This window comes from Lutra lutra, chromosome 11, assembly GCF_902655055.1.
Source record: "Lutra lutra chromosome 11, mLutLut1.2, whole genome shotgun sequence".
NCBI classification, from domain to species: domain Eukaryota; kingdom Metazoa; phylum Chordata; class Mammalia; order Carnivora; family Mustelidae; genus Lutra; species Lutra lutra.
This window is the reverse complement of record NC_062288.1, coordinates 36,377,969-36,402,757: the sequence shown is the minus strand read 5'-3', so window position 1 is coordinate 36,402,757 and position 24,789 is coordinate 36,377,969. Positions and strand designations below refer to the sequence as shown.

The 24,789-nt window shown below is 37.3% G+C and overlaps 1 protein-coding gene and 1 pseudogene across 6 annotated transcripts in view; one reads left to right on the top strand and one right to left on the bottom strand.

Moving 5' to 3' along the window:
- Positions 1-7,904: 7,904 nt before the first annotated feature.
- The window catches only part of ANKIB1 (ankyrin repeat and IBR domain containing 1), a 259,272-nt gene continuing 242,387 nt past the window's right edge, over positions 7,905-24,789 (bottom strand). For 5 of the 6 annotated variants that reach the window (XM_047694615.1, XM_047694616.1, XM_047694614.1 and 2 more), the window contains 9 exons: positions 22,999-23,133; positions 21,924-22,010; positions 21,767-21,833; positions 19,409-19,554; positions 18,220-18,398; positions 17,330-17,381; positions 12,885-12,999; positions 11,416-11,549; positions 7,905-11,077 (listed from right to left, as the gene is read on the bottom strand). In XM_047694615.1, the coding sequence (XP_047550571.1) occupies positions 10,334-11,077; positions 11,416-11,549; positions 12,885-12,999; positions 17,330-17,381; positions 18,220-18,398; positions 19,409-19,554; positions 21,767-21,833; positions 21,924-22,010; positions 22,999-23,133 (1,659 nt within the window). In that variant the 3' untranslated portion in view covers positions 7,905-10,333. The remainder of the gene's footprint in view (positions 11,078-11,415; positions 11,550-12,884; positions 13,000-17,329; positions 17,382-18,219; positions 18,399-19,408; positions 19,555-21,766; positions 21,834-21,923; positions 22,011-22,998; positions 23,134-24,789) is intronic. The other variant, XM_047694620.1, reaches the window with a different exon arrangement.
- On the top strand, positions 20,822-20,948 carry LOC125081570 (uncharacterized; annotated as a pseudogene).

Below are 24,789 nucleotides of genomic sequence, written 5' to 3'. Positions count from 1 at the left end.
AGCCTGCTTTGGAGAAGGGTCTTATAATGCAGAAAATATTATCAAGATCTTAAATGCCCTGGTACCTTCTCCTAATACAAACATTATACATATGGACATTTCCTTTATACCAGAATTCAGCAAACTAAGGCCCCTGAACCAAATCTAGTGTGTTTCTATAAATAAAGTTTTATTAGAACACAACCACAGCCATTCATTTAATTACGGCCTATGAATGCTTTTGTGCTACAACAAAATGGAATAGCAGCCACAGACACTGTGTGGCCTGCAAAGTCTAAAATATTTACCAGCTGGATTTTTACAGAAGTTTGCTGACCTATCATTTACATAATTAAAATGTTAAGATCCTCATGGATGATTGACAAGCACAACATGTTTAAGTAATATTATTGAAGTATAAATTGCTTTGGGAAGTACATTTCTGGTAACTACCAGACACGTGTAAGTTGAATTTTTGAGAATTCTGCTATGTATAATATATAGATGCAGGGAATGCTTCTATTTTCTCTTACAAATACAGCACCTGGCAAGTCTAGGCAATTTTTGGTTTCAAGTTCTACAGGATTGACTCTATAGAAATCATTATAATACTTAATATAGAAATTACATAGAGTAAATTCTATATCAAGCAATCTATTTGCTCCCAGGGAAGACTTTGGAGCCTGAACCCCTTCAGTATCTGGCATGCAAAGAAGAAGGGGCCATTTTCCAGCACCAGTGAATTGTGCAGGGGTAGCATGGGGGAAATTAGATGCCTCTTCTATCTGGTCTCTCTAGAATAGAGAGCTTTGTTTCTAGATTTAACTGAATTTTTAGATCTCAAGTAAGACATCTGAATTTTAAGTACAAACCCTATAGTCACATACACCTGACTTTTTGGTAATCTGTTGTTTCAGATTAGGCCTAGCTCCACTACTTTACTAGATTTTCTTACTGTGTTTATAATCTCATTACTTACCAGCAAAGTCTTTCTTTCTTTTTTTTTAAAGATTTTATTTATTTGACAGAGAGAGATCACAAGCAGGCAGACAGGCAGGCAGAGAGAGGAGGAAGCAGGCTCCCTGCTGAGCAGAGAGCCCGATTCGGGGCTCGATCCCAGGACCCTGAGATCATGACCTGAGCCGAAGGCAGTGGCTTAACCCACTGAGCCACCCAGGCGCCCCACCAGCAAAGTCTTGATGGGCGTAACCTCTGAAATATGAGCGAGTAGAAAAGGACTTTAAAGTCACTCAGCAAAAAAAATCTGGGAGGACCCTCTAAAGCTCCTGGGTCTGGATACATTAACAAACATTGCCATGTGTGTACCTGCCAGAGGCTTTGATACCAGTGTCCTGGTGAATTAATTCCATAAAAGAAGAAAATTCAGCTGGGAAACTTGAGGTTTTGCATACTCTCCTGGCATCAAGAAAACCTTCCTGTATATAATAGGGACAAGCCAACAGATTCCTTAAGTTGCTGCTGTCCCAGCACCACATCAGGCATTTCCACTGTCTCAGCAATGTTCCCAACCACACACAGCCTACTGCAAATCTACTCTATGTGCTGTTACATAGTGACTTGATTAAAAGAAATTCTAATACATCCACGGCAATCTTTTTACTTTTGCACTTAGTAAGGACTCTAGGCCACACCTCTTGGCATCAGTCTATCTGATGAGATTAATTTATTCCCAATATTAGAAATTTGTCTTTTGAGAAGAGCCCCTAGTTTGAAGATCCATCAGGACTGGCCTCAAATCCAATGAGGTGCAGCACCTTTGTCCATCAACTTCAGATGTCCACAGCAGGGTAGTGGAAGCTTACAGGAAAAAAACCAGGAGAATCCATAGAGTTCGGATTATGCTTTCTATAATGCCCACAAATGTGGGGCTACCTATAGTTTACTTTTAACTTCTGTTCTTATATATCCCAAACAGGTATTCCTTTCTTTAGCTCTAGGCAGGGTTCGATGAGCACATGTATCTATCTAATACAAAAGGGCCTTGGTGAAACTACTCATCCTAAAGGCTAATGCACAGTTAGCCTCGTTCTTTTTAAAATCAGTATGCCTCTTGGCACTCAGAGGCTCAAAACAATGTCAATGGCCAAAATGTCCATGGCACATACTTGACGCAACTGTCAAGAACAAATGTTGGCAGTTAATCATAGTCTTCGACACAAATCCACTGCTGAAGATCTCACTGATGGTTCTCAAGTTGCAGCACTACCGACAGCTCATAATGCACTAAGATAACCCTTTACTTATCTGATTGTTGCTCTAAAGATGCAGTCAGCACACCATAGCCCGCAGGCCAAATTTGGCCTTTGTTTTTTAACTTTTTATTGTGAAATAATTACAGATTCACAGGAAGTTACAAAGAAAATGTAGGAAGGCCCTGTGTACTCATTATCCAGTTTCCCCCAGCGGTTCCTACATAAGGTACAACATCAGAACCAGGAAATTGACATTAGTACAATATGTATGTGCAGTTCCACATTTTATCACACGTGTAGATTCATGTGGACGGTGTAACCAAGATAGACCATTCCATCACCACAAAGATGTCCCTTGTGCAACCCCTTTATAGCCACACCCCCACCTCCACCATCCCTAAGCCCTGATAGCCACTCATTTGTTTGCATCTCTATTTGTCATTTCCAAAAAATTTACATATGTGGAATCATACAGTAGGTGACATTTTGAGATTGGCTTTCTTCACTTGGCGTAACCCCTTTGAGATCCATCCCACTCGTCACACGTTGTGTCAGTTGCTCATTCCCCTTTCGCAGCTAAGTAGCATTCCACTGCAATGAGAGACCACAGTTCACCATTCCTCTACCAGAGGACATTGAGTGGATTCCAGTTTTTGGTTTCTACAAATAAAGCTGCTATGAATAATTATGTACAGGTTTTTCTGTGGACATGTTTTTCGCTTTCCCTCCAGGAGTGCAAGTGCTGGGTCCTATGACAACTGGACCGTTGGTTCTTAAAGAAACTACCCAACTCTTTTCCAGAGTGGCTGTGCCATCACATTCCCACCAGTGGCGCCCAGGCGATCCAGTTTCTCTGCGTGCTTGCCAGCATTTGGTGTTGATGCTATTTATTTTAGCCCGTTTTATAGGCATGTTAGCGTGTCTTACTATGATTTTAAATTCGTATTTCCTGGTGGATAGTGACGTTTAACTTTTCATGTGCTCATTTGTTAGTCACATTATCTTCTTTGGCAAAATAGCTCCTCATGGTTTTTTGTCCATTTTAGACTGGATTGTCTTTGTACCGTCGAATTTTGAGGGTTCTTTATATATTCTAGATTCGTGGTTTGCAAATCTTCTGTCTGCAGCTTTTCACCTTTGCAAAGGTCTTTTGCAAAGTGCTAAATTTTGATGAAGTCCAATTTATTAATGTTTTCTTTTATGGATCATGCTTTTGGTATCAAGTGGAAGAATTCTTTGCTTAATCTGGATCATGAAGATTTTCTATTATGTTTTTTTCTTCCTGAAAGTTTTATATTTACATTTAAATTTGTGATCCATTTTACATTTTATGTAAAGTGTGAGGTTTAGGTAGTCATTCATATTCTTGCCCATTTTAAAACCAATTATTCCAGCATCATTTGTTGAAAAAACTATCCTTCCTTTATTTATTGTTTTTGTACCTTTGTCAAAGTCCGTTGATAACACCTGTGTGGGGCTGTTTTTGATTCTCCATCTTCTGTAGATCTATGGGTCTATCCTTCCACCAGTATCACAGTCTTGACTACTGTGGTCTTGAAATTGAGAATGATTCTTTCCACTTAATTTTTCTTTTTCAAAATAGTTTTTAGCTATTTTAATTCCTTTGCCTTTCCATATAAATTTTAGAATTGTGTTCTCTATAGCTTCCAAGAACATTTTGCTGGGACTTGGGAGAAATTGCTGTCAAGCAACTGAACGAAGTGCAGGCGCTCTGTGAACTGAGACCCCCCCCATCCCCCCCACCCCCACTAAGCCAGGGACCTTGCTTCAAGTTGGGCTCAAAATATCTCCTGAAGGGGTAGCTTCTAATTTTTTTCATGTAAATTGAGATACTTACTGCTGTGGTCAGGCTAGCTGCACTCTCAAATATACCTCTTCTAACATCATTTCTATTTGACTTGCAATGCCTGCTGGGCCCAGGTTAATAGTTTCTAAGTTCAGTTGACTCACTCCAAATTGGAGATGTCTTATCAGTGAGTCACAAGGCCTCCATGGGTCAGGCATTCAGTTTCAAGGAGAGTCTAAGAGCCGGTTAATAGTGGAATTTCTACAAAATGGGTGTACTTGGTGCCTGCTTCAGAAAGGTGGCAATGTTGTGCTGGGAAATGGCCTGAGTACTTTAACCAAAGGAGTGTGTTCTCTTTCTTCTCCTGGGTTCTTTATTGTTTCCGCTGGACCACAGGAGAGGAGAGGACAAGGAGACTAATTGGAGAGTGATTTACATGCCCCACTGTCACTTCTCTACATATGACAGTCCTTGAATGCGAGAAATCCCATGAAAATTATGAGACAGGTACTTCTGGGCACGTAACACATCAGTTCCAATAGACATTTGGATTTGGAAGCTGTGACATTACACTAAGTCACCCACAGGGCCCCACTCACAAGGGAAGCCTACCTTCTCTGCTGCGGACCTCGTCCTTTCCCAACTGAGGAGTATAAAATGTGTGAGTCAGGAGCTACAGCAGGTGGCATATGGGTGCCAGGTCCTGTTATCCCCTAACCAAGAAGGAGCGGAACCTGAGGAGGTGAGGGGACGCTAGCCTGTGGGGAGGGAACATAACTGTTCCATGGCAGGGGTGATGCCCGTCAGCATCCAGAGAACCAGGGCCCAGGGGCTTCTTTCTTCTCCACCCCCACCCAGCACCTCTGTCACTCCAGCACTTAGCACCTTGTCATCATTGCCAGCTGTGAGGGCCACCTGCCCTGCGTGCACTTTTGCATGTGAACAGTGCCATGATTGCTTGCAGCCCAACCAAACACACTTTTAAACTTTTGGTCCATCCAAAACTCTCAATCAAAAATCACTCGGCATCAGGGAAATTCAAATCAAAACCATAGTGAGACACCACCTCACACCAGTCAGAACGGCTAAAATTACCAAGTCAGGAAATGACAGATGCTGGCGAGGATGCAGAGAAAGGGGAACCCTCCTACACTGTTGGTGGGAATGCAAGCTGGTGCAACCACTCTGGAAAACAGCATGGAGGGTCCTCAAAATGTTGAAAATAGAACTACCCTATGACCCAGCAATGCACTGCTGGGTATTTACCCGAAAGATACAAACGTAGTGATCCGAAGGGCACGTGCACCTGAATGTTTATAGCAGCAATGTCTACAATAGCCAAACTATGGAAAGAACCTAGATGTCCATCAACAGACGAATGGATAAAGAAGATGTGGTATATATACACAATGGAATACTATGCAGCCATCAAAAGAAATGAAATCTTGCCATTTGCGACGACGTGGATGGAACTAGAGGGTATCATGCTTAGCGAAATAAGTCAATCGGAGAAAGACCACTATCATATGATCTCCCTGGTATGAGGGAGAGGAGATGCAACATGGGGGGTTAAGGGGGTAGGAGAAGAGTAAATGAAACAAGATGGGATTGGGAGGGAGACAAACCATAAGTGACTCAATCTCACAAAACAAACTGAGGGTTGATGGGGGGAGGGGGGTTGGGAGAGGGGGGGTGGGATTATGGACATTGGGGAGGGTATGTGCTATGGTGAGTGCTGTGAAGTGTGTAAACCTGGCGATTCACAGACCTGTACCCCTGGGGATAAAAATGTATTATATGTTTATAAAAAATAAAATTAAAAAAAAAAAAAAGCAAGGTTCTTATCACTGATACCATTTATTTTCTGTTTGGGGACTCCTTGACTCAGGAACTAGAACTGCCTTTCAGATAGTCACAGGAACTGCTGATTCCTTGTCATGAAAATATTCCTTCCTCTGCCTGCCTGCAGGAGTCACCAACCACCAAGGCACCATTTGGGCAGCTTGTTTCAATCCTTGTTTTGTCTAAGCCTTTAAACATTGGCTCAACTTCTGTTCAGTAATAAGTAGGACAGTGGGAATCCTTCCTCTCCCCATTAACCCTCATCTGTCACTTTGGGAGAGCATTCACTACCAGATTCCAGGGAGTCTTATATTCCCAAATCTGACCCATGGTTCCTTTCAGAAAAATCACGTCTCTGTCAGCATTCCAACCCCATTGCCTAAAACTGTCAGGCCTGGGATTTTATTTTACCCTATCAGTAAGAACCAGTAAGTAAGCTGGCCTGTCACAGCATCATGGATGTGGACAGAATACAAGACTCTTGGGTCAGAGGCCAAGGATCTTATTTAGCACTGATGACACAGCCTGCAGAATGAACATCGGCATGTTTGTGGCAGTTCCCCCCTTGTTTCTAGTTCCAATGGGCCCAGATGGATGCCAAGCATACAGCTGAAAAACACTGAGGGTGAGGAATCTACTGCTTTTACAGCATACCTGCTCCCTGTCCTCAAGGTTACTAACTACATAAATCCTGAGAAATACCCAGGCAAAACTGTTGTCAGGCCTTGCAGTCTTGGGACACCCAGCAAAGTGTGTGGGCACAGAAGAGGTGCAAGAGAACTGGACTGTCTTGTCTGACAATTAGCCTTTCCTATATTGTGTCGTTTGTCCTTTCATGTACGTATCTCTCATGCTCTCTGTAAACGGATGCCTTGTGCACTCTATCTAGGCCCTGGTGCAATAGCTGGCTACAAAATGACATATAGCCCAAGAATATCTTCATGCTACAGTTTCAAAGACTGAAGGATAAGCCCTTCAAAAGTTTGCCCACCACTCACAGTTTGTCAGCCACCTGTCAGTCCTAAGTGGAACAGAGAGCTAAAGAGAATTTTTCTGGTTCATCTTTCTTTAATAACTACGATGACTGCCCATTCCTAAAATAATGATGGTCACTCAGTAGTCTAGAAAGAGCCACTTCTATTTTTCTAGAAAGAAACCTACCTATTGTGGTGAGAGGGTGATGGCTGATAAGGCAGTAACATACTGTCGCTAAGAAGACGACCCAGTGATTATCCTGATGGCCCAATGCTGAGATAATACCACTCAGCCCCAGTGCAGAGCACATGACAATTTTTTTTTCCTAGAGAGTTTTTATTTCAGCCTTAAGAAATACTCCCCAAATCTGTTATTTAGATTCCAAGATTTTACTCTTCAGAGATACACTAACTATAACTGTTTTAAGATTACAAGCAAACTTCTGTTAAGTCTCAGGTTTTAATTCATGACAGGTAAACAACAATATTTGAGGACTAAATGGAGAACAAAAATGAGATCAGTGGCTGCAGTAAACAACATCTGAAGAATAATTCAGCAGATGGACATTAGTGGTTAAGTTTCAGATCCACAGAATGAAAAGCATAAATACAACGACATGACTAAGTGGTTATCACCGGCAGACTCCGTGAAACCTTAAGTTCAGATGCACAGGGCTGTTTTGGTAACTCAGAAGGGACAGAATAATAAAATGGTGGTGCTTCTATGCATACGGCATACAAAATTCTTCCTGTCCTATTCACAAAATACCTTAAAATTCTATCTTTTTCTGTGTGTTTCTATTGGAGAGTTCAAGGAAAAATCATAACACTTTTCTCCTGAAAGCTGCAGTGATGCAAATAAAAGGAGTGCTGAAGTCACAACGTTTTAACACATTGTCATGCAGTGTTCTGGAGTTTATCTTTGGGGTATAAAATACTCAGGAAGTGGGCAGGTGTAAAAAAATATTAGGCACTAATCAATTACATGTAAGAACCAAATTAATCCCATTTATTGGAGGGAATTTAATTTGAAGAAAATCAGCTTCCTGATTTGGTTAAAACAAAGTCTATAATGTAATGAGACAAAAGTGAAGTGGTTTAAGTAATAAATGTTTAATCAAAGAATTTTACATATTATTAACAGCATTCATTTGGCCAAACATCTACACGTTTGTAGAATCCTACTGAATATAAAGTGGGAATGTATCAAGTATAGACTATGAAAGTGCAAATAACAAGTCAAGGTTAGAGTAATTTTTTTTTAACATTATAAAATTAACTTGTTTACAAAATAGGCTTTGCCAAACTTTATTTCTGAATTGTAAAGTCAATGACTGTGTTGTTTTTAAAATATGTACCAAGGAAATACAAATTGAATAATGATCATTTTTCATGCTCAGGAGATAACAGCACAGAAACAAAGGGTACTGCACAAGGTGCAAGGAGCTGGAACCCATCACATACACTGTCTCCACACAGACCACTCTTTCTCACCTTATTGCAGCTTTGCAAGACGTCTCGATGTGATACAAAGACTCTTCCTATTGAAAAATTACAACTTGGTCTAAAAACTGATTGGTGTCGATTATTTTTAATCCAAAATAAATTTGTAAAAAAATCCTTTAATGGACTGTTTCAGTTTAATATACAGTAATACACTGTAGACAAAGTTAATATTTTCCCCAATAGTTTAATGGGGATTGATATCGATGTTTCTGGTAACTGGGGAAATAAAAGCTAATGTGGACCTTTGATATCCATGGCACAGGAGCAATTCACACACAGTTTATTCCAAGGGAACCTGGGGAATATTAAGTATTCTAATATAATGTTCTAGCCATATGAATTTGAAGGACAAGAATTTCAAAAGCAGGTTCTGGAGAAAAAAAAAATTAATCAAAAACCGTAATCACAACTCATATGGATATCAATAATAATATAACCTTTTACCCAGCCCAGGACTTGCCTGTACACGCTCAGTACCGAAATTTTGGTATCTATAGATTTCTGGTAAGAATCTGGCAAAACATTAAAGGAGTGTTGCATATCTATTTTGTCTTATGCTAGTTTTGATAATACATAAGTAAAACAGCCATTCCAACAGTTTACTCTAGTTTTAATTACACACTGTACCATTGTATCTTAATTACAACTATGACCAGTATTTTCTTCACAGTAAGACACTGATAACTAGGAAGTTGATTTTTTTCAACACTAAACAGTAATCACACAGCAAATGAGTATTGTGCAATAGAACAAACACATGTCAGCATTTGCTATTAGGCAAACAAACTGTTTGAACATTTAGTTGTTATATTTACTGTAAAGGCAAGGCCATGGGTGGTTTTATGGAGGTCTTTGCAATTCATAGCATAGTTACTTCAGAAGAGACACTGAAATTTGAATTACTCACTTATTTAACTGGCAACTATCCATTTAGTTAGGCAAAGGCACGGTAACATGTTGCGCAGGATGTTTTATTGAATTTTTTAATAATTGTGGGATTTACTATAACTCATGAAAACTCCACGTTTTTTTCTATTTTATAAAACACTTACCATTAAAAGTAATTGCACCCATTAGTAATTAGAATGCACTGTAAAAGTGTGAAAACAAAGAACTATGATTGCACTTCCAATAAAGTGTCTCTTAAAATACAGCACCGCTGTTGCTAATCAACTGTATTTTAATATTAAAATAAACTGTTTTTAACAGCAGCATTAGGTTTAGTTAACTTAAGCTATAGGCTACATTTATTTAAATGCAGTCTCCATGGCAACAAAAGCCCATTCAATTCTGGAATATCACTGCTACCAAGTGGCACCTTTAACTCCCAGGAAGGCTGAGACTCCTCTGGAGCCCTCCAGGACACCGCACACCTACATGCCTTGTTAGTCAGCGCATGAGTCAGTTTGGCACAAGTGGACTGTAATAGACATGACAAGAAATCTTTGATTCAGGTGAATATGAAAACTACACTGTGGTAGATGTAGCACTAAGGAGAAGCCTTGGATACCTCAGTTCACACTGCTCACACAGAAAGGAAGAAGGTGATGGAAGAGCACAAACAGACCGAGGAACGAATGTTATTAGATCTGTCCCAAGTAACTTCTAAAATGAAGAAAACTTTTTTCTTTAAAAGAGGAAAAACCACCCAAGGCTTAGGGAGTAAGCCTTTAATTTAATCGTTCAATTTAAGTATTGCCAACCTTAGGCTAAACAGAGGACTGCACTTTCTCAGAATGTGGAATCTAGCCTACTCATTCCATTTGTGTTTCTCTTACTCTTCTTTTTTGTCAGCACAAAAGGGAAAAGCTATCCCATTAAATACACAAGAAATTCCCCGTAAGGTTAAAATCAGACATGAAGCTACCGTTCAAGGGAACTCTTTCGTATTCAACCCTAATGTCAGTGGTTTAAAATTGAGTTGGAATTTAGCTGGTCAAGTCTCTATAAAGCATCCTCCACTAGAATCCCATCTGTACCTGTGACTCATTTAGAGCCCAGAGGTCTGCAGTTCACACTAAATGGACTTGTTCAAGCCAGTCACTGGAGGTTTGAGGTGTTTGACTTGAAACATCTGAACCATCCCCCTTGTTGGCTGCCTCATTACCACTATTGCCAGCTAGAGATGTGGCCTCCTCAGCAAGAGTATTTTCTTCCAAAGGATTTTCTTCTTCTATTTGGGTTCCTCTACCTTCACTGACCACAGCATCTTCAAACACTGAATCATCTTCTGGTGGCACCAGTTCCACATCCCTTACACCTTCTGACTCATCTTTGACACAGGGAAGCTGAGAATCTGCACTCATTTCTGTAGCTGCTGGAGGAATCAGGGCAATACTCTGAGGGTTCATGTCATGAAACCAAGCCATGATATTGCCAAGGAGATTGTCATTGATGTTGGTGTCCTGGCCAGCTGAGTCAGGGTCACTGGATGAGGGATAGAATTCACTTCTTGCCTCACTGAGAGGGTGTGAACTCAGAGTGTCAGTTGAAAATGGGTCACTTTCTGTTCCTAATCTCATGAGGCTGTCACCAAGTTCCAACAGCTCAGAGCTGCTTAATGCTGCCCGAGGGCTATCTGTGTTCCTGGGGACCGAGTCTAGCCTGGAAGGTAAAGAGGTGCCTATAGCTCCTAAAGATGCCTCATTACTGAGGAGGTCTCTATTTTCCTCATCAATGGCCAGCCCGGATTCTTGCAGTGATAACTGTATTGCAAGAAGTATATTGGGATCATCTTCATCCAAGGAACTCAGAGCCTGAGGTGACAGAAAGTAAAATCACTTTAAAATTTTGAAGGAAAAATGATTTAACTGAATAAGGTTTAGCACCTACTCTTTCCCCAAAGATAATAATACACAATTATTGTGTTATTTACTCAAATCTTATTTTAATTTTGTCCTTGACCATGCTAAAGAGGAAAAAGAATCCTTAAGAAAACTCTGAAATTTAAGAATCTTCCCCGGTATCACATCTCTGAAACAAAGGTTTTAGAATGAAAAGAAGAAAAAGAAAAGCAATAAAAGTAAAAATAGGAAGCCATGCTAAACAGAGTAAGAGCATAAACAGGGGCGACGAGGCTGCCCAGGAAGGCTACCTGAAGAGAGTCCTGGTTTTCAGAGCGACTGGCAGGGGTGTAGTCGCGTAGGGAAGAGCTGTGCAGCACGCTCATAGACGCGGAGCTCACCACCGAGGCACCAGGCCTGCGGCCACTGCCACCATCTGGGATGTCTGTTTCAAAGCAAGTAGAACCAGAGACAATTTAGTCATAAAAAATTTCACCCATCTTTTTTTTTTTGGCTGACAATTTCTCTTTTGGTGCTGTCGAAAACCCGTGTTCACTTAATCTTTCAGTGATTTCTCCTCCATATTTGTCTCATCAAATATATCTAATACTGGGGCATCTGGGTGGCTCAGTCAGTAAGGCATCTGACTTTTGATCTCCGCTCAGGTCTTGATCTCAGGGTTGTGAGTTCAAGTCCCAAACTGGGCTCCAAAAGGGGTACTAACTGGATTCCTTATTTAGAAAAAAAATTACATATGTGTAATTATACATATACATAATTTTCCTGTTTATGTATATATATGTATATACACACATATATCTCATATTACTACTTCAAACATGATTGTTCTTTATATTTTTGTTTGCACTATATGTGGTTCTATTAATAAATAATGCAAGTGCTACCACCCATTCCTCTTTTTTTCCTTGAGCAATAACAAACAAAACTAAGGAATTTTGGCATTACAATAGCCTGAAGAACAAATCTTTAGGCTCATTGATTCTGATATATTAAAGATAATCTGTTGACATGATAGTCTGAAGATTTTCCATTAACAAACATTTAAGAGTTGATGATTAAAAATCATATATCTCTAATACCAGAGATCTTCTTTTATTTTTATTTTTTAAAGATTTTATTTATTTATTTGACAGAGATCACAAGCAGGCAGAGAGGCAGGCAGAGAGAGAGAGGGGAAAGCAGGCTCCCTGCTGAGCAGAGAGCCCAGTGCAATGTGGGGCTCGATCCCAGGACCTTGAGCTGAAGTCAGAGGCTCAACCCACTGAGTCACCTAGGCGGCCCAATCTTCTCTTTTAAAGAATGTTTAGAGGGGGACTGAGGCTAGGAGAAAAGTATTCCATGAACACAGTAATAGTAATCAAGAGCTACAATTTATCGAGTGCTCATTAGGTGCTACCAGTGTGTAAGGCTTTTACATGCATTCTCTCATTTACTGCTCACAGGGAGCCCATGAGCCCACAAAGTGGCACTATTATTATTGCTTCTTTAGAATGAGGAGAGTAAAGCTTGGAGATGTTAAGTGAACCTGACTGAAGTTTCACACTGACACACAGCAGGGAAGGGGTCACGAATCCATGTCTAGCTGACTCCCACAGTCCAAGTTCTTGATCTCCCTGGATTTCTGTGTCGTGTGACATCTGAAGCATCTGCGTATTGAGTGTATATCTGAACTACAAACCGTAAACATTTAGATTAGCCAGTTTTTAGAACGAATTCAGGAGAACGAAGAGACTAAAACACAGCCAGCTCAAGAGCTTACCTAAAGTGCTCTCACTCGGCTCCTCAGGGTCCGGAGGGCTACTGAGCAGACTGTGCACATCTCCTCGACGGCGCTGCTGTCTGTGCCTCCTCCGGTACTGAAATTCAGCATATTCCTGCATAAACCAAAGGTTATAAAATACAGGAGAGCATGCAATTTTTCTAATGCAAATAAAATAAATAATACACTTTTTTCCAGGAAAAAAATGTGTGATTTTATATACAAATTATAAAATCACTTGGCTTTGACTAAAGAAACTTCAGGTTTTGCCATGCCAATGAAAAATAAAAGGTAAAATGGAAAAAGAAAAAAATTCAAATAGTCATTACGACTGCCTGGATAACTTGGGAATACTTGCAAGCTCCAATGCTAGGTCCTAACTGAGCCTTAGCTCATGTGCTTGGGTCTTGTTACCTAATATGACAAGAACTATAATGATTTAACTAATTTAAGTTAGGATCTTTACTAAGATAAGGTAGGTTCTTAGAGGTTCGGTTTTTAAAAAGTGACTGTGACATGTGCAATAGAAAAAAAAAAGACAACGAAGAGCATACACTGTCAAGTACTTATCAGACTATTAGATTTTGTATTCTTTGGGACAACTACATACCATACTCAGAAGTTAAATGAAAAATTAAATTAAGTTAAATGAAAGTGAAGTTAAATGAAAAGTTAAATGAAAGTTAAACAAAAAGTTAAGTTAAATGAAAAATGTAAAGTTAGCTTTAAAGATAAGATGTTACTTGGCTTCCTTCCTTTATTAACTAATACATGAGGTTATCTATGACATGGGCAGGAGGAAGTGTTTTCTGTGTAGCATATGGGAAGAACACAGGTTTGGGCAAGGCAGAACCTGTGTGACCTGCTATTTCTTGGGTACAAACATACTTTTCCACATTTTAGTGACAGAAAATTTTAGGAGAGAGGCCAGTAGTGTGCATGACACCAGCATGAATAGGCTAATTTTGAGAATGACTGTAGAATTTTTCAGTGATAAATGTTAAGATACTCAGGTTTCTGATCATCCTGCTGACCCTGGGATATTCGATATGCTTATATTGTGAAAAAACCACAATAAATGAAGGGAAGTTTTACATCACAAATAAAGTTTTCACATCATACCATTCAAGTCAAATTTATTTAAACTCCATCTGTGTAAACAATAAGAAGTGGGAGGCATCATACCAGGTTAGAAACCAAGAAAGACAATACAGGTCCTCAGGGGGATTATTTAGATTCTTCAAGCTGCGGTATGATTTCCTCTTTTTCTGGAGGCCCATGATCCCAAACTGGATGGTGTTTATTTATTTATTTAATTAAAGGTTTTAATTATTTATTTTAGAGAGAGGATGTGAGCAGGGAGGAATGGAGGGGGAGGGAGAGGGAGAGAGAATCTCAAGTAGACTCCATGTTGAGTGTAAGCCTAACTTGGGGCTCAATGTCACAACCCCAAGATCATGACCTGAGTGAAAACCAAGAGTCAGACGCTTAACTGACTGAGTCACCCAGATGCCTCTCAAGGTTTATATTTAAGGAGAATTTGTTTACTTTGTACACTTGATGGTGGTACAAAAAGTTATTCTGAATTAAATGAACTATTACTGACCACAGAATATACATATTCCCAATTTAAGAAAATTAAAATTTGGTTTAAAAACAACTATAAAGGAAACTTGATTTATTTATAATTATTCTGACAGAAAACTCAATAGCATTCTCTCATGATGCAACAGGCTTAAAAATTTGATCTCATAAAATTAAATTTATCTGAAAATTCCTAAGAATTCCTAGATTTTTAAAAAATATTTATTTATTTATTTGAGAGCGAGAGAGAGAAGTGCGTGCATGAGGGGGAATCATAGAGGGAGAGGGAGAGTCCAAGTAGACTCCCTGCTGAGTGCAGAGCCCCATGTGGGGCTCCATCCTACAACCCTGAGATGATGACCTGAGCCAAAAACCAAGAGTGGGATGCTCACCTGATCACACCACGTGCCCCAGAATTCTAGATTTTTAAGAAAACATTTGAAAAGGCTTTAGCTGGTATACTCTGAATGGTTCGAGAGTACTAAGGTTATAGAGAATATTAAGAAATCTTGAGATTTATAGGGGAAAAAGCTGCCAGGAGATTTTTGCTGAGCACCAAATCTGTCAGTGACTTAAAGAGATGCTTTAATCCTTCTAGAACTTTCACGAAGTAGATAGCATCACCCGCATTTTAAAGAGGAGAAATTTAAGGAAGAACACAGCCTAAATTTTAATAAGTTGCAAAGCTCAACCTTGAACTCAGGTGTCCTTTGGCCTTGAACACCGTGGTCTTTCCTCTGGGCTCCACGGCCTTTAAAGTAGTACAAAATAATTATGATTGTCACTGACTCATTCAATTCAATTAAAAAAAGAGTAAGATGGTATTAACTTTATTGAAAAAAGAAGCCTGTTGGAGTTTGATAACATTATTATTTTTCTCTGCAGAGTATATACGAAGGCAAAGAGCTAATTTTTCAAGATACTATTTTGGCAGTTACTTGATAGTCACACGCATGCAGATCTTTAGTTTCACGCTATATGGTAATGCTTTAGACTTCCAAAAAGATTTACAAAAAAGCTTGGTGTATCCGTGTGCCAAAGACTTTAAAGAAGAGAAAAATAATAGTTAAAAATAAGTAGTTAAATAATTCTTATAAAACTTATTAACACATAAAAAATAAATTTAAGAAAGAAAAGTTACGTATACTTTCACAATTCTCAATCTCTGGAGAACACAAGAGCTCAATATTTTTATTCATAAATATTCACATGCGAGGTGGCAAGCCTTTTTTTTTTTTTTAAACAAAATGAATCTGTGTCTGTCACATTAGGAGGCCTTCAATATTCAAGGGCAAATATTCAGGATTCCTAAAGTTACTATCAGAGCTAGGAGCTGCAAGATGATGCATACATGACTATGAATACACTGGTAAAGGCTTTATTTTTGCTCAAATACAGCTAAACTGTGTTTATACCTTGAAGTACTGAAATCTTTAGTACTCTTTTTTTGATAATTGAAGCTTGTTTATTCACGCTTTTAGGTAGAATTTTCCATATTATCCTCAAAGCTGTAATTATAACAGGATAATAAGCATAGGATCAAGTAAAGAAAATGTTCATAATTTTTTTTACAATAGAAATTTCATTAATATATTGAATTCTCTTTGCAATTTAAGTGAATTTAAAATTTTTGAAAGCACAAATGGTTTTCTCGAAGTCAGTATTTTCTTGAATATATCTACCAATACAAAAAAGGCCACAAGGTGATTGCAAGTATCCTCAGCAGCTGAAAAGAGAAAGTATCTGATTTAAATAAGCCACAGTCATTTCTGGATCATAATTTCATTCTCTTTCAGTTGAGATAACAAATGGACTGTAAATGACAAAGGTTTCACTGTTTGTCCTGCTCCCTTCCAAGAACTAAGTTAAAAGGTTATTATAACATAAACATTAGATATATACTACTGTTTTAGAAGGAGAGAGAGAAATAGAACTGCTAAAACCATTTAGAATCTGACTCACCAGTGACAGTGGCAATTTAAATCTCAGAAAACAGCAATGTGATTAAGATTTTCACTCTATCTTATTTTTATTTGTGGTAACTGCTATTTGCAGTGTTAGTACTTCAAACAGTTAATACTGTTTGTATTTTAAAATCTATCAATAACAACAACCAAAAAAACCCAAGAAGAGGGTGAAAATCTTAAAGAGAAAGAGAACTAAGCGAAGCATTTCTTTCTGCATCAACATTATTAATGTCAAGTTTCCACCTTAGAAACTGATTAAAAATCAATTCAATCACGCTGTTGTAGTAACTTTAAAAAAACAGACTGTGCAGGCTCTTTATAGATCCAGACTGAAATAATATTACAACAAATATATAATACATTTCTTTTTTTTTCCCCAAGATTTTTATTTATTTGACAGAGAGATCACGAGTAGGCAGAGAAGCAGTCAGAGAGAAAAGGAAACAGGTTCCCCACCGAGCAGAGAGCCCGATGGGGGGGGCTCGATCCCAGAACCCTGAGATCATGACCCAAGCCAAAGGCAAAGGCTTAAGCCTCTGAGTCACCCAGGTGCCCCATATAATACATTTCTGATAAACAAAATTTGTATCTCATTAACCAAGTTGAAGTGATGTTTCAAAATATATGCTATAAGTTGGCCTTAATTCTGATTGCTCAGTAATTAAAAATAATAAGGGGGAAGCATTTAATAATGTGATGATAATCCAATACCACAAATAACTAAATGTAGATTCTGCTGAGGCATTTTTATTTAATACAAAAGACAAAAACCACTACTGACAATCTCAGTAGGATTTAGAATAGATAAGGGTGGAAATGCAAGCAGGATTTCATGAAGGAAAAATATAATTAAAAAAACAAAACAAAACCCCTGTCCCCCGACAAAGCAATTACCTCAGGTGATGCAAATCCTAAATATTCCCAATCCCACGTTCCACCAGCAAAGCTACAAAGAAATCAGACATACCATTTGATTTATTATCATCACTACAAAGTACAATCAGACCCTTATCCACTGAACATTACTTTTAAGTCCTCTGCTTGGAACGTGCTTAACCAAAGTAGATCAACTATTGAATATAATTAAAATGATATTTTAATTCTTTCAAGTTCTAAATTACTTTATGTTTGTGTAAAATGGTAGAAAAATAAAAATCATCATGCTATAACAGAATATTTTATGGTTCCTTCTATTTTTAAGTGTTTATGTAATAAAAATAGGGTCAAAGGAATTTCTAATGTCTATAATTATTATGAATAAGAAAATAGGCTTCAATTTATAATGGCAGTAGTAGTGTAAGCATCTGAAATAAATAACCAAAACTAACTGTTCTTTAATGGATGAATATGAATCACTTAAATGACTTTATTAATATCAGATTTCTAATTTTTTCATAACCTCCTATGTAAAAATGTAAGTAAGACTATAACAAGTTGGCAAGGCTTCCAAATTTGACATTATAAGATGCTTATGACTATCAGATCACTATATATATTACATATTTGAACTGATACATTAGAGTACTTTGAATTATGAGTTCACCTGAAGTGTGAAATTAACCTAGCCTAATGTATTCCAAGAAACTACAGAAAGACAAACAAAATATAAGACACAAATAGTACTGCAGGGAAATCCCCCAAAAGAAGTTAACATGCTTTTATTAGCTCTTTGTACTTTAGGTATAAGTAATTTCCAGGAATATGAACCCTAGTTAGATAAAAATTAACCTGGTGGAGTTTGTGGCTGGAGCTAGGATGATTTCCATAGCATGCATCCTTTTTACCTGCGCCTCGGAGCTTCTGGTGAGTCTGCAGGAGCAACTCCCCGAGCCACAGATGCCAGGAATTCTTGTCTCTTCTGCTGTACAAGGCACGCTGCCTTGATGATTTTGTGGCGGGGTGTGCGAAGGTAAGGCCTATTGACTTTTTGGGCAAGGTCTTCGGTGACCATTTCTAGGTCTGTCTATGGTAAGAAGAGAGAGAGGAAAAAAGAAGGATTTTAGGCTGAGTAGGTTAGTCAATAGAAAATCCATTGTCTATCTGGTTTCTCACATAAATCTTACTCTTTTAAAGTCAGAAAGTAATCCAAATTATAAAATAACTTACTGCTTAGTATATATGTCTATTTTGCACATTTCAGGAAAATAAATTCGAAAGGCATTTATAACAACACAGTTGGTAAAGATTACAAATAAACGGTGAGTATGCCAGATGTCTACAGGGAATTTATCATTTGTCTATGCGAAAATAAAAAAGAGTAAATTTCAAGGCATTGTACATGCAAATACATGATTGTGTAGTGCAGACCATATGGAAATGATAAAGGAATCTGAGCCAAGGCAAAATCTCCGTGATCTGGGGTTAGATCTGAAAGGCTTCACGAAGAAAATTAATACTGAGCATTTTTTGGAAGAAATGTAGGATATAACTCACTAGAGGACAGTTCAAAGGGGTGACATGAAAATTGTGGTAAGGGAAGAAAGTCTGGTGGATTAAAAAAAAAAGAATGTACAATGAAGTTGTTTAGCTATAGTGATGTCAGTTGGCTTAGGTGTTTTTGTTTTTTAAATACTGTAACTTTTTCAGTTGTACTTTTAAAATAAACCGGTAAATAGCAACTTTCCCATCTAGTATGCAATGTGATTTGTTTCATCTTTGAAGACAAAATTTCTAATTACAAAATTAAGAATTAGGCTAGATTTCAACATCAGCCAGTTTAAAACAAACAAATGTGTTAGAAAATGTCTGCATAGCTCAGAACTCACTCAGATCTGTAGTGGCAAATTTGAATACAAAAACATTTCAGTTTATTACTGGTAATTTTTCCTTTATTTAAAAACCATCCTAAAAACAAAAACAAAATTGTTTTCTAGTCACACAAATTAGATAAAACTTAGTTAAGTCATTGAAAAAGGAAAAAATCCATTTTCTATAATAATTGCATTTAAATTTAATTTTAAAAAGATATCTTACTTGCATGAGTTCAAAAATTTCTTTCTTTGTGCTTTTAGGTTCTAAGAAAAATCCATATGGATAAGAACACTTGAGAATGCGTCGAGTTTTTAAGAGCACATGAACTGCATCTTCAATGAAAGTGGTATCTGGACAGCCTCCTTCAGCTATAAAGCAAATCAGGCACAGTGAAAAAAAACTGTTTTGCAAATATGCTGTTATAAATTAATTAAACGACAGAGATTTCTTAAAAAAACAACAAAGGATCTCTCTGAAGAAGCTGTTTGAAGTAACTGTATGATAGTAATTATCTGAACCAGACTAAACACCTACACAAAACACTCATGTGTGGCTTGTCTGCATTTATAAATGAAGCACACACTGCAGTTGCCCAGGAGCACTGATGGCAATCATGAAGGAATGCATCTAGATTCTGGATTCTGTTCACCCTGTTGGTTAAATAAATCTAGCTTTAGGCCAACTCTTTTTTACTATGTTTTTCAGGTTATCTCTAGTGAAACTTTGTTGATTAAAAATTAAAACAAACTGGGGTTCATAGCTGGCTCAGTAGGAAGAGCATGTGACTCTTGATCTTGGGGTTATGAGTTTGAGCCCCATGTTCGGTAGAGAGGTAACTAAAAAAAAAAAAAAACCAAAAACCAAAAAACAAAAAACAAAACACTTAAAAAAAAAAGAATTAAATGCACTGCTGAGTTTGCCAAAAAAGCAAAACAAAACAAAAAACTTCCTCCTAATTATAATTATGCTTCTGTAAAAACACCATAAGAAAAAAGATACAACATTCTGGGGGAACAACTGGATAACTAATGCTAGTAAATATATCAAGAAGAGAAAGAAAGGGGAAGAAGACTGAGGAAGAGGGGAGAAGAAACTGCCTTAATATCTGAGATGGTTCCTTCTCCAAGTATCATTATAACATTCTAACTTTCTCCTTAACTGCAAATAAATGGAAACTAAGGAGTAGAATGTAGATTCATAAATACTTTTGAAAGTAAGATTATTCTGCAGGCTTGTGGAAAGAAATTACATGTGTATGTACACACACTGATGTATAGACGATCCCAAAATATCCACCCTAGCAGAGGGATCTGAACTAAGAGGATATAAAAAAAGAAAAACAAAACAAAACACCACCCACCCCTCACTATGACATGTGTGAGAAGTATGTAAAGTTTTGTTTCTTCCTTTCCAATCCTTATAACTTTTCTTTTTCATATTTTATTATGCAGTCTCGAACCTCCAGATGTTTGAAAAGCAGCAGTAATTAACATCTACAGATATTTATCGAATGTTTACTATGTGTCAGGCACTGTTCTAAGCATTAAGGATAACCTAGTGATGTAAGAGACAAAAATCCCTGCTGAAGAACTATACAACCTGTGAGGGTTTTTTCCTTTCCATTTTTACTATGGGATTGCTTCTTGGCCTTTCGGCTATGATCAACTGTACTATCTGTTCTTATCATTTTTACCTTAGACAGTACTTCAAGAGTTTGATAATGGCAGTAAAGTGACATCATTCCTAAAGTCTAAAAACTAATATTAACAAGGAGACAAAGCTGCTATCAACACTTTCACCTACTCCAATTTATTTAATTTATGCTTACTATCTTAATTGGGAATTACCCTCATGAAAAGGGTCTTACTTTTACAAACTGGAGCAAATACAATTGCATTTTTACACTGAAAACCTTTTACATATAAACTATGATTATTTTTAAAATTTGACTTTTAAAAACAAACATGGTAGAACCTATACTCTGTGTGGTCATTAGGAGATATTATATTTTAATGATGCAACCAATACTCAATTATTCTTTCTGAATTTCTACTTTAGGATCCGTACCAGCCCTATCTCACGTCTTTGCTTTCAGATTCTAATGTTTGTTATTTACTAGTGAGATGATTTCTCCCAAAACTATATTTGACCTCCATTCCGTTAAACAGTCTGCTAAATTTTCTCAAGAATCTTTGGGAATTTAGTCACACTACAACTGGGTGACATGTGAATCTTGCTCTTTTGACTGGATCAAGGATGCCTTTTAGGGCTCACCCACTGTTTCTGACACTGTAGACCATCAGCAGTGGCACAGAGTAAAAAACCATGATGTGTGTTTATCTGCTAACGGGATAGGCTGCATTAAGAGGAGCATATGAGATAAGCTGGGTAGAAAATCTAATTACAGAGGCCTCAAATGCTAAGCTGCACTCTGGGCTTCAGAGAACTCCAAGCAATACCAGAATGAACAATGCAGATAATGATGTATTCCCCGAAGGGCCTTAACCTCCTACCAATTAAGTGACTTAAGCATGGAAGGCTATTTTATATTAATTATCACACATACCACTTATAACTTACTTTCTTTGAGAGCTCTACTCAATTGCTCCATCTTTTCTTTGGCTGTTTTAAGAAGGCGCTGTTCTAACTAAAGGAATAGAAATAAATAGTTTATAAAATTTTCTTTCTTTATTCACAACAGTATCATTCAGAGCATTTGAAATGATTTGGGACATACCTGATAGCTATGCTCATGGTTTTTAAATCTTGTGTAATAGTGCATAAATCTGTCAAGTTCCTGAAATCGTTTGTGTTTTTTCTCAGCCTAGGAAACAAAAGTCCATAAATGACTTTTATAAATAAAGTACTAGCTATTAAATTGGGGACTTTTTGTCACTTAAAATTTTTATTAGTCATAGGTAGTTGTGCATACATATTTCATTATTTTGAGGAAAAAAAAAACCAGTACATTTTTAAGGCTACCAGAACAAAGTCCTGCATTTGTATTCTCTATGATAAATCACTAAATCCATGATCCCAGACCATAGAGCAAATATGCCTCTCAAGTCCTACATTTATCAGATCTTCGATGTTTTATTATATTGCTTATTGTTACGGACTGAACTGTATCTGCCCAAAATTCATGTTGAAGCCCTAACCCCCCAATATGAATGACTGGATTTGAAGATAGGGTCTATGAAGTGATAAAGGTTACATAAAGTCATTGGGGTGTGGCCCTAACCCAGTCAAATTATTGCTCTTTTAAGAAAGGGCAGAGACACCAGTGCTCTCTCTCTCCCTATCATGTGAGCATAGCAAAAGACAGCCAGCCCTCTGCAAGCCAGGAAGAGAATCATCACCAGAAGCTTAATTGGCAGGAATCTTGATCTTGGACTTCTTAGGCTCCAGAACTGTGAGAAATACATTTCTGTTGTTTAAGCCACTCAGTCTATGGTGTTTTGTTATGGCAGCCAAGCAGACTAAGAGACTTATATATTGTAACATAATACTGTGTTTTTGATATTAATGTTAAAATTTTTAAGTCATTATAGAGATAAGGATATGTAAGACTTTATCCTTAATAAAATAAAAAGAGGAAAGTTAAAAAAAGAAAGCTCTCAAGTTGATAGCCCTATTTTATTTAAATTAAAGCTACTCTAAAGTGTATTCAGTGGGGGGGTGGGAGGAAAAAAAATAAAGTGTATTCAATTTAATGCCTCATTACGACAAAGATAGGACAAGAAGACATGCAAAATACTCCCAAAGTAATTAAGTGGCTTAGCCAGAGGCCTTGATTTAACAGTTCTTTTTACCTCCACAGTCATTTCCTTGGATTGCTCCTCCACATGCTGAATGACTTCATAGCGAGTACATCTGTAATAACCTCCTGTGGAAGAACTATGCTTTTTCCATTCTTCTAGGCAAATCCAGCAAAAGTCATACTTGCACTTCAAAAGAAAACATATATGCAAACCGCCCTGTGTTAATATGCAAATTATTTTCTGATTTCTAGTCAACTACTTTGTAGTGATCCAGCAATTCTGCCTGTGTGACCAGGAACAGATCTTAAAGACATGCTGTCTTTTTCATGTTTCCTCTAGAGACCTTACCTGCACTACAGAAAGATGTGGGGATAGTTTAAAATGACCGCTTGTAAGGATAAATTAAAATGTAAATCATAATATTATGAAGGAATATCAAGGAATCTTTAAGAATATCAATAGGCTATTCTTTCCCAATAATAAAGACAAATACTGACAATGTTTCATTTTCAAGTGCATGGCAATCTTACTTTGGTACGTAAAGCATCACCAGTCTTCATGAGAAGTTTTTCTAATGACTTTAATGGAACAAGTTTGAAAAGTTTCTAAGTAGAAAGACTGATATAAAATCTGTCTTATTTTTAAGAAAATTTTGCTTTACTATCATAATTGGCCAATAATGCCAAAAATATGATCTTTATAGTAGGAAAATAGATTTTTTTTAATGTTTATGGATCTTGGGTCAGAGGGATCTTGCCATTTCAAGTCTGTCTTCTGGTACTTTTATGTTTTTTTTTTTTTAAAGATTTTATTTATTTATTTGAGAGAGAGAGAGAGAGTGAGCAAGAGAATGAGAGGGGAGAAGGTCAGAGGGAGAAGCAGACTCCCCATGGAGCTGGGAGCCCAACACGGGACTCGATCCCGGGATTGTGGGATCATGACCGAGCCAAACGCAGTTGATTAACCAACTGAGCCACCCAGGCGCCCCATGTTTGTTTGTTTTTTAAACATTTAAATATTTGAGCTGTTCAGAATTTATCTGGGTATACAGTATAGAGTATGAATTAAACTTTATTTTTTTCCACACAGCTGCCAGTTGTCTCAATCATATTTATTGAACAGTCCATGTTTCTCCACTGCTGGAGATCCTCCTTTACCATATACTAAATTCCCACATATTTCTATTTTCTGGGCTTTTTATTATAGTTTCATTAATCTCTAGATTCATATGCCAGCACCATGATATTTTAATTACTGAGCCTTAACGACAGGCTTACTATTTGACAAGGATAGTTCTTCCTCACTGTTCTTTTTCAAGATTTTTCCTAGCTATTTTTGCTTTGTTTTTCCATGTGAACTTTTGAATTAGCTTATCTAGATGCAGAAACAAAAACTGCTGGTATTTTCTTTGGAAACTTTCTATCTAACAACTTTGTTACCTTTCCATTTGTTTGTCATCTTTTGTGTTCTACAGATAGGGGTCTTAAAATTTTCTTCATATAAATTTTGTATATTTCTTAAGTTTCTTTCTAGATAAATGAGAGCTTTCCTTTCAGTACATATTTTGTCTGGATATTTTTGGTATAAATGAAGGCTACTGCCTTCTGCACATTAATTTTGTATTCTGCTAATTAACTGAATTTTGTTGTCAGTTTTTAAACTGATTCTTGTGAGTTTTCTAGGTATATAAACATGCTATCTGCAAAAAAATAATTTTATTACTTCATTTCTAATTTTTAAATCTTTAATTTCTTCCTATTATCTAAATATGCTGACTGGTATCTCCAGTCCCATGTTAACAATATTTATGATTGAGGGTATCCTTATCTTGTTCTTGATTTT